This window comes from Anopheles bellator, chromosome 2 (assembly GCF_943735745.2).
Source record: "Anopheles bellator chromosome 2, idAnoBellAS_SP24_06.2, whole genome shotgun sequence".
NCBI lineage: Eukaryota > Metazoa > Arthropoda > Insecta > Diptera > Culicidae > Anopheles > Anopheles bellator.
The window spans coordinates 47,660,139-47,670,725 of NC_071286.1; the positions used below are offsets into that span (position 1 = coordinate 47,660,139).

At 51.1% G+C, this 10,587-nt stretch overlaps 1 protein-coding gene across 1 annotated transcript; it reads left to right on the forward strand.

Annotated features, from left to right (window-relative positions):
• Window positions 1-1,632: 1,632 nt before the first annotated feature.
• LOC131208531 (uncharacterized) lies at window positions 1,633-9,715 on the forward strand. Its single transcript, XM_058201314.1, has 4 exons — window positions 1,633-1,671; window positions 4,652-5,037; window positions 5,068-6,751; window positions 6,977-9,715. Exons 1-4 carry the CDS (start codon window positions 1,633-1,635, stop codon window positions 8,042-8,044), a joined length of 3,177 nt encoding a protein of 1,058 aa, XP_058057297.1. The 3' UTR covers window positions 8,045-9,715.
• The last annotated feature ends 872 nt before the right edge of the window (window positions 9,716-10,587 follow it).

The window sequence follows — 10,587 nt, forward strand, 5'->3', positions numbered from 1 at the left end:
GTTCCGGCGGGAGGATAACCTGTCAAGGAGGGTGGAATCATCCAAAACGAAGGCATGAAGCACCTAACCGGAATATAAAACATCGAACCACCTCGGCCGGCCTCCTGCCATCCTGCCATCCTGTCCTGAGGAGCAATTCGCCATCCCCACCATTTTTTCCTGTGAGGTTTAGGCTCTCTGTTTGGTCCTAAGCCGGCAAAGGGGAGACCTTCTGGGCTCATCCTTTGGGCTACGTGCGTTTTTTGGGGCCGGCGTTGTCGACTGTCAAATAAAGGGGTGGTGGGGCAGAAAACCCTTGGAACTCGTTGTTGTTGCCGTGTGCGTGGCGGAAGGTTTTCAACAAATAAAGGAGTCCTTGTTGGCCAAAGTCCGCGAAGCTCGCCGGTTCGGTGCTTCCAGTAAACCGGAAGGCGAATAATGCTGTCAGCGAAAGCTTTGGTCACTAGATGACACGTGAGAGAGTGACCCGAGCGACGGTGAGGCCCACCTGTCATCAGTCGTGAGAGGGTTTCGAGCTGTACAGTTTGTTTTGGTTTAGATTTAGCGTGTTCGGGCAGCATCATCATGTCCGGGCATCGCTCTGGAAGAGGTGACATAACGCGGCAGAGGTCCTGGCGGCAGCAACAACCAAGCGAGAGAGAGAGAGAGAGTGCGATTGCATTGCGTGCCGTGACAAGTGACGCAAGTGACGCGTTTCGAGACAGGTCGATCTCGGCAATGCACACATTGTGCCGATGAGGAGATCGCTCCCGAACTGCGCAGGACGATCTCGTGCCTCGTGATGGTCGAGGATATGCTGGGGATACCGAGTACCTGACCGATCCGAAGGATCGCACGGACACAACGTCCCATTAAGGCGCGCGGGTGAGGGTTGCCTCTCGACGCATCCTTTTCCCCCGTTGCGTTGATCTTCGGGGTTCTTTTTGGTTCCCGCGCGTCCGATCGAAGGGCTGCTCCGGGCTCGGTCTGTCAATTGCCTCTCTCTCTCTCTCTCTGTCTCTCTCTTCGATGCATTCCAAGGCTTCTCAGAAAGCCGATTAGAGCCAGGCAAATGGTTCAGTTTTGGGTTTTTTTTCTTCGGGACTCCGTTTTCCGCTGGTGCTTCGTCGGGAAAGTCCTGCCTCGCACACGGTACAGAGACCCTTCTCGCGCTCTCTCACTCTCTCGCAGCTCGTTGCGAAGGTTGCGGCTGTTTGTCCGTTCCTTGTCGCTCATTCGCGGGCCGCGCTGCTTGCGTCTTGCTCGCGTTCGGCTCGGACTCGGTTCGGTTCGGACTCGGTTCGGTGGTGCGCTGCTTCCTGGAGGTTCCATCGGACGGCGGCGTTTCAGTACTTCGCTGGCGACCCAACAAGCCGTGTGCGTGCGTGCGTTCGCTCGTCAGCACGAGATCTGTGTGCGCTGTGAGGAGTCGTGTCCGTGTTCGGTGTGGAAACTAGTGGAGCAGTGTTTTGGAGGAGCGTTGTTGGCGCCAACGGTTCGGATAGCACAATGATCTTCAGCGAGCGCCCGTTGTTGTGAATCGGTGTTTTTCGGTGTCGAGACAAGAGGGTTCAGTGTTGTGTGCATGTTGTGCTCCTGACACCGTTTCCCGCGCGATCCATCCAACCACTGGCGGATGCCACCGATCTCTCGATGTGTATTATAGAACATCCCCTCGATGGTGCCCATACTGTAAGTGTGTCCGCACATTCCCAGACGCCTTAGCTATAGAAGAAGCGATTTGTTGACAAAATGCGCGCGATGCCCGTTCACGAGTGTCCTGCACTGTTTCTGTGCCACCATCATCCGGTACTGTGATCGAGAACCGAGCCCAGGTTTGATATCGTGTCCGTGTGGTGTGTGGTGCAAACAAAATTTGGCCATCCTGAGCAGATTCCGAGTGGAATGGAACGGGCCAGGATCCTGGCTTTTGCTCTCTCTCGCTGGTGGTGTGTTTCCGGAGGAGCTTCCGATGACGTGTGACACACAGAGTCAGTTCAACGTTTAGCCGATTTTTGGTCCCCAAGTGACCACGGAAAGAGCCATCCATAATCCCGCCAATTGTTGTGCATGAAGATGCTGACCACCGGTGACATTGGATGATGACGGATGGAAAAAGGCGAAACAGAAGTCCCAGGAAAACGCCGAGAGCTTAGAGCCGGAGCTAGGAACACGATTTTTCTCGGCGCTTTTCCCGCGGATCGCGGATCGCCACTGGCTGACTTCGTCTTTATCAAAACCCGCCGCCTTGCCAACCGAAGCGAACAAAACCGTGAGCTGCGCTGCGAGCTTTTAGTATTTTCCAACCAGCAACCTGCTTCGCTTCTCTCTCTCTCTCACGCTTTTGAATCTCAACCAACAACAAACGGTTGCCCACGCTCTAGGATCTCTTGAGAAGTAGCCTAGATCCTGTCCGTCCCGCAGCGAAAAGCTTGACGCGCGGAATCAACAACCCTTTTCATCTCGAGCGTGTAGAGACGCCACGGCCAAGTAGTAGTGGGAAGAGAAGCGAATGTGCCCGCGCGCGCGAGAGAGAGAGAAGAGATGAAGAGACAAGAAACGAGTAAGAAAAAAACTCGACTTCCATTCGAACGCAGTAGGCAGTCTCTCTCCTTCTCTTTCTCTCTCGTTGCCGTTTTGCTACTCTTTCGCTCCGGCCCCGGTTCGTGTGCTTTCCTTCGCTTGTTTCTCCGTTTTCCTTTGCCTTCGCTTCTCGATGTTCTCACTCCTTGGGCCGCGCGAACGGGGGCTCCGGTGTAATGAACCATCCGCCGGCCATCCAACTCCTGAGAGCAGCCCAAAACATTGAACAAAGCTCTCCCGCCAAGGAGAGACGAAGAGAGAGAATGAGAGAGAAGCGATGGGAAACACAAGAAAAGGAAATACCGTTAACTGTTTTCCCTTCCCAGTTGAATAATCTCTTTGCGGGAAAGCCGCTTCTGGGACGGAGGAAAAGCGGATGTGATACATTCGTCCCAGGGCCCACGACAGCGTGTGGAGAAGAGCATCTTGCGATGGAGATCAGGAGCGATGGGCATGGCATGGCGAGTCGGAAACTGTAGATTTGGATGTTCCAAGGAAGGAACAGCTTCACTCGAGGAAGCTTCACGGAAGGTTTACTTCTGGTCTCCTTCACGTTCTCGCTCATTTGCTTGTCCATTTTCATCCGTGGGCCTTTGCGTGGTCCAGGCGCTCAGCGAGCTTCTTTTGCAGGCTCCGATTTGCCAACGATCCCCGAAAGGCGGCGGAAGATCCTTGGGATCATATCCGGAAAGTGAGGAAGATGGGACCGACGAGGACCGGCAGAGGCGGCAATAGAGAAAGCTTTTGTGATCGAACCGAACTTCCGGAAGAGAGCGAGACAGAGGGGGCACTGTAAAGCGTCACAAAAGCATTTTCTGCATTTCGGTTTTATGTTTCCACCACCAAGGAAAGATTGGCCAGTTTTCCGCACTAAACATTTTATGAGTTTTCCACTTTATGCGCCACTCGTTCTCTCTTTCTCTCTTTCTCTGTGCGCTGAACGAAAAGGGCTTCAGCCCCAAGAGCTTGAAGAAAGAATTTCGCAGCACCGTCCTTGCGACCTCCTTCTCTTGACCTCACTCTTACGGAAGCCTATTAAGCCGGTTTTATTTTCCCTTTTTTCTGACACGGAACACCGGAAGCTCCCGTCCCCGTGAGCAAGGGAACAAGCCTGTCAAAACGTCAAAACAAGCCTCACCTGACCGATGGTGCCCGCTGCATATGTTGGAGCTTGGCACTTGGTATGGCGCGTATGTTGTGCCACGCATGGACGCATGGGTCATAACAATTCTGCACTCCCAATCGGGTGAGAACGAATCCAAAAGTTCGCACATACATCGATGCGTTCTGAAGATCTCTTTTGAATCTTCAAGTGCGCTAGAATTCAGCGAAAAGGAGTGAGAAAGCGTTGTCTGACACAACCCGTGCCAAGGGTTGCCAATATACTGGATGATTGGATGCCTTTTCACGAACGAGAAATGTTCGAGAGAGGCGGCGAATATTAATCTTCCTTGAATTGGTACTATCCGCAAAGGCAGGAATTTCTGCAATAAATGAACAATTGGAATTCTCAAAGTGTGTCCCCATGTTCCAGTGTTCCCCAGAATCTTCCAGTGTTCCTCAAATCACATCCTTTGTTCTTCAAAATTCTTCCTCAAAGAATTATAAGTTGTTCAAGGAAGCGAGCAGCAATGTTTGAGCTTGCCGATTACTTTGACACACAAGTGCAAAGATCGCAAAAATCGAATTTCCTCTGGGGGTGTTAATTGTTTAGTGGAAAAACGAAAAGAAAATCTCAACGAGAGGTTGTAAAAATGTAAGAATAGGGGCAATTAATGGAGGTAGTAAACGGTCTCCCTGGAAAGAGCGGCAACGCGATTCGACGAGATATTGCTTACTGTAAACAACAAACCATATGCTTTTTATGGGCATTTATGGCTTCGACTTTGGTTCTGTGCTGCTTTCAATTGTCACCGGCAAAGTGTGTAGAATTCATTCATTGATATTGCATTATGTTTCCCATTGCGCCACGGTTGTCACTTGAATCCTTCTGATCGTCCTGGGTACACTTTGAATCGGAAATCGCTTCGAAACTGTATCGCGCCAAGCTAACTGGCTAACCCTCTTTTCTTTGCTCTCATATTTGCAGCATTCAACACTGAAAATGGGTGAAGATACCTCGACAACAGTGGCGTCAACTTCGCCCAACGGCACCACCATGACCACCAGCTTCAGCCCCGCGACGCTTTGTGGCAACAAACGTAAATTTGAAGAAATGTCCTCCTCCACAAGCACTACCGTCAGCAGCGTTGGGAGCGACTCGTCCGACCTATTGGACGTCGTGTACGATCATCAGCCACGGCAACTGGCTCAGCAAGAGACGCCAGCTCAAGACGAAGCGGCGACGGCGGAAGAAGCGAACGATGGTATAAAGGCGTGCAAAAGTCCTCGTTATGAAAGTGAGGATGCACAGGATGATGCATCCCAGGACACCCAAGGCTCAAAATTGCCCACCGGGCAGGTTCAGGCCGGGCAGTTGGGCAAGAGCAATATTCTGGGTAACAGCGGCAGCAGCACCACCAGCAGTAGTGGTGGCAATAAAAGCAATAGGATAATAAATGCCACAATAACGACGACGACCAGCAGTCCTACTCCAAGTAGCTCCAACAGTTTTGTCAGCAGCGCTGGCACGATTTCGCCTTTCGAAGTAGTCGCTGCCCCGACGATCCTCAACCCGACGGCACCGATTTTGCTGACAACACCGATGTCGGAAGAGAATACCATCGCGAAGCTGGAGGCAGTGGCCGTGCCGGGCGAGACCGCCTGGAACTGTGAGGAGCCGATCGTGGATAGCATCAGTAAGCTACAGGCGGTCGCAGTGCCCGGCGAAACGTGGGGAGGCGGCGGTACGGACAGTACAAGATCCACGCTGGCGACAACGTTGCTAGTGGCGGACGATCTGGACGATGATGACGATGATTTCGAGGATGACTTTGACGACGACGAAACGATTCTGCCCGGTTACTCATCGATGCGTTATCAGTGCACACCAAACCGTGGGCCGACTACCGGGGCTGGTGGTCCCGGGTACATTACACCGGCGTATCCAAAGCCGGGCTACTTTCCGGAGTCGTACCAGAACTGTGCGCGCTCCGCTGCCACCAACAATGGAGCTCAGCAGTACGCCAATCGAGGTTATGGATGGTCCCACCACGGTTACTACTCGCCGCCCTACGAAGCACCGAGCTCGCAGCAGACCATTCGGTGCGCGGAGAATGGCAAAAGCTACTTCGAGTTGGGCTCCGCCAGTTATAGCAGCGCCAGTCCCTCTGCGGGATCGCTAAATCCGTTAGGCGCGGGAGCACCGCCCTTGCCACTACCGCAGCAGCAGCAGCAGCAGCAACCGCAGCCACATCCGGTACCGTTCGGAGGTGGTTCGATCGTTATGGGACCGGCACCAAGGCATCACATGAAGCGGTGCTGCGATGGACGCAACATGTCGTGCACCAACAAGCAGTGCTACAAGGAACGTCGTCTTAAAATGATGAATCTGTCCATGTTTAAGCTTGCCCGCTTCAGACAGGCATCCGACCAGTCGCTGTATCGCTCGGTGTTGATCTGCAATACCCTGAAATCGATCGAACGTGAGATCGACAACGAAAACAAGGAATTAAATCATCAACAGCACCATCAGCAACATATGCAGCACCAACACCACCAACAGAACCATTACCACATGCAGCAACACCAACACCAGCAGCAGCAGCAGGCGCAACAACAAATGCATCATCAACTTCCGCCACTTGCACCACCTTCTGCAGCGGCCGCAGCAGTCACGGCGCCCACCACGAATCAATCGGCATCCTCGACGTCAGGCACGTCAGACTACTTTGCGAATCATCGTATCGCTGCACCACCGAGCCAAGCTCGCACCGCGAACGGTGGTACGGCCCCCCAGGGGCCAGTGGTGTATAGTTCGGAGCCTTCAACTATAACCATGCAGCTCTCGCCGTACGACCAGCAGCAACAACAGCAACAACAACATCAGATGCACCCGCACCATCCCCTGCACCACCATCACAATCCGCACCCGCAGTCCCAGCAGCATCATCATCTGCACCACCATCATCCGCTCCACCCGGTGGCACCGCCACATCATTCGGCCCCCCATTTGCTGAAAGATCCCCAGTCAGGCCGTGCAACTCCGTTCCCGGTGGGCTGTGCGATGCCAGCGGCCGTACTGAACAGTGCCTCCAATACCTGCAACACACCGCCGAGCAACACCACGAGCAATAGCGGCGTCACGGTGGTCAACACGACGAGCGCCAACAGCACGGCAGCAGATGACTACCAGCAACAACATAATTCACATCCGCTACATCAGCACGATACGCAGCGGCAGCAACAGCACGCGGTTCCAATGCAACAACAGGAACCACAGCCAGTGCACCACCATCATCAAGGGCATTTGCAGCATTCCGATGCTGACTCTGGCTTTGGCGACGATGACTGCACGCGCCCCATTAACTGGGGCTCGGTGCTGAGCCTATCCTCGCAGTCGGCCCTCGATCCCCTGAACGGTAGCGATCTGTTCGTTACTTCGCCCACGGGCGCCGGCGAGGACGATGTGACTCCCATCGCCGGCCCGGTGGCGGTCCTGGAAAACTGTGATAACTCCGCCTCTAGCACGTCCAACGTAACGTCACCCATCCCGATGGAGGTGGATGCAGCTTGCCCTGTGACATCCGCTCATGGGGAAAGTACCTGTAGTGTCGCTGAAGGGACACAGTCGGGGACGGATACGCTCTGCAGCCTACGTGATGTTGATGAAGACATGGAGGTGATAGGTGCTACGACTGACGGAAACGTCACCAATGGCAACAGTACAACGAGCAGCAGCAGTGAAGGAGAAACGGTCGTGGTTGCCGTGACGGGGGACTCTGACAACGGCACAACAGAAGCAGGGGACGCCATCATTGCAGATCCTAGTGTACCGGCAGCACCGTCGGCGACGACGGTTGTCAATGGCAAGGACAGCCCCGACCAGACGATCTCTTCCAGCAGCAACACCCATGACAGTAGCAATAGCAGCAACCACTCCGTGACCAGTACGTTAATCACGCTTACCAGCAGCAGTTCGGCGACTTCACCGTTGCTTTCGTCCTGCGCCTCAGCCCTGCAGCACTACGGTAGCCTTCAGCACCACCACAATCAGTTGCATCACTTTCGGCAGAACGGCACCATTCAACTGGGGCCATCCTCCGCTGTGAATGGGAGCCTTTCCGCGGTCGGTGGCGGGCAAAGTGCTGGAACCGCCGGCAGTACCGGTTCGAGCTGCTGGGAGTTTGCATATCTTGATATGGACCTCGGAACTACGCACGAACTGTACGATATGTTCCCGAGTTGCTACAAGATCGCATCGTTCAACTCGAACGACGTCGATATGCTGGGGCTCAAGGGACCCATGCTGGAACCGAGCAAGGTCGTGTGCGGCGACAACGAGATGGACTCCTTCACGACGCACATCATGGTCGGGAGTTAGTATTAAAAGCCGCCACACATGCTGGAGCCGGACGGTGTTTGTTGGAAGGTTGTGCATCTAAGATGGCTGTGCGTGTTGCGGAAACGGAATGTCGTTCCTTATTAGAGTGGGGCTAAGTAACGTATCAAAAGTAATTTTCAGCAGTTTTGTTTTGCACACCACCACCAGGGCATTATAACATAGATTTGCATTAAATTAATTGAACTGGAGAACATAACGGGCAACTAAGCAAGCAGTATTGGTGTAATGATTGTGCCATAGAGAGCAGTCACTCACGAAGTAGGCCGGTGGACCGAACTTTTACCGAAACCGCAGCAGAATTGGATGCGTTTGTCCAACATATTTTGTCAGTATCTCTCGAGCCCCTACCCACCTAAACTCTTATCGCCAGCATTTTTGGTTTCGGGCTTTGTATTTCTTGTGATTTTATGTTTTGTACAATGAACAACAAAAACGTAAATCCTCAAGCTAGGCTAGTATTAGTAAAGATGAAGATCAATCGTGGAACGAACGACTTGGTGGAAGCGAGACTAGGGAGAAGAGTTCGATCTTAATCCTGCAATACTACGTTTGCCCAACATCGGGAGAGAGAGAGAGAGAGAGGGACGAAACTAAGGAGAGGGAGAGAGAAGGAAAGAGAACGAGGGAGAGAAGAATCTTTTTCTGCATTGCGATCAAACCGATTCTAGTCCGCGGCAATGACCTTTCTACCATTTGAAGCGTACAAAATGAAGTACTTTCTCGCGCAAGTCTAGGAGGATTGCATTGCGTTTAGTTTTTGACCGAAAAACGTTGTTGATCGACACTGGGAATTGTTTGAACAATAATCATTAGTGAATAGTAGTTGCGCATGGTTTCCTTTGTTTTTCGTTGGTGACTGAACGACGGCAGAAGCAGAAAGAAGAAGTGGCTAAGAGGTAGTTTTTTTTCATTCCCACACACACACACACGAGGAGTTCGTTTTACTTGCGTCATTTGGGCCAAGAAATCAAACAAAACACTGAAGAAAGTACGAAGGCGCAAGCCACCTGCCGCCATACGCTGGAAACGATGTAAAATTGTGTCGTAAAACGAACGCGAGTTGTTTCGCATTATAAAAACAAAACAAACGAGATTATGGTGAAATTTCTCAAATCAGACAAACAAAACGGGAAAATGGGAGAATGGCTAACAGCAAACCATCCGCAAATAATTTAGCGAAACAACCGTCTGATAACGGATAATTGATTTACAAAAAGCAAGAGCAAAGCAGCTGCCGGTTGATACTTTTAAAGGATTTAGTGTAGGGCGCGAAGAGATGAAGAAAACTACAAAATGCGTTTTAACAAAAACCACACAGCTACAGTAACTCTGGCAATTAGTGTGTAATAAATAGGTATGTGTAGAGTACGTTACGATTGTAAGCAAATGAGAGGACATAAGAGTAATTTATTGATATATACCATATATACACGCATACTATATTATAATATAATAATGTACATATAGGCTGTAGCAAATGCGCTGGAAACACATTTCTGGCTGGCAAACTTAGAACAGAGATCGAAGGAAAGAGCATATTCCGCTTCTAGCATTATCGGTACTCTGCGACAAGTAAGAACCGTAATGAAAACAGCAAGGAAAGCGACTACGATGAAGCAAGGAATATAAAGAGAGAATCGAAGGGAGAGAGAGAGAGAGAATAAAAAGAACATGTTTAAAAAATATGAATCTGTTGTTCACCTGTTGTCTTCTTATTTGGGTATGTTGTTCGAACAGAAATGTCCCGTTTAGCATCCTTGCCTCGCCTCCGTTTAGGTATCGATCCGTCACTGAGATCGACGACGCTGGCGGCATACAATATTGCACGCAACATCGTGTACAAGTTTTCTGAATTAAATGTTGCACGCAAGTAATTGATGCTACCTACCAGTCGCTCCTGCTTCCTTAGTCAAATTTCGGATTTCTTCAAAAATTGTTTGACCGTCGTCCGTTTTTCTCCGAAACTACTGAACCAATCCGTGTGAGATTTTGCACAGCGTAGTTTTGTGACACCAGACAGGGAATACAGGACAGTTCGACCCTCCCACACCTCCGGAGATGGGGAGCTTCCACACATACGTAACTGGGAGGCCACACGAAGCGTAACAACTAGTGTAAAATTAATTTGTAATGCCAAACTGTTTACGCCTCGGCCAAAAACAAATACGTTTTGACAAGAGTGCAGCAGTTTGCCATTAATCTGTAATGTCAAAAAAATTACGTTACGCATCGTCTGTCCCCGCAGTAACATAAGATTCACCATAGTTCGGGTTGTGTTCGACCAAATCGAAACAAATTCTGCAGGAGACAGCTTTTGGGAAGGGAAAATGTTCTGCTGAATGTTTGAAACCCCTCCACACTTTGGAAAGTGGGGCTCCCATGTAAAGTCTGAGTTAATTTCAGTAAAACATTTTTTTTTACTTTTTTATCATCCACCTTTTATCAGCTTTACCAGCTGCAGTTTTGCCAATTTAGCCAAGTTTTGCTCCTTGGGTTTTTCTCCGCAGCGCCATCTGCCGACG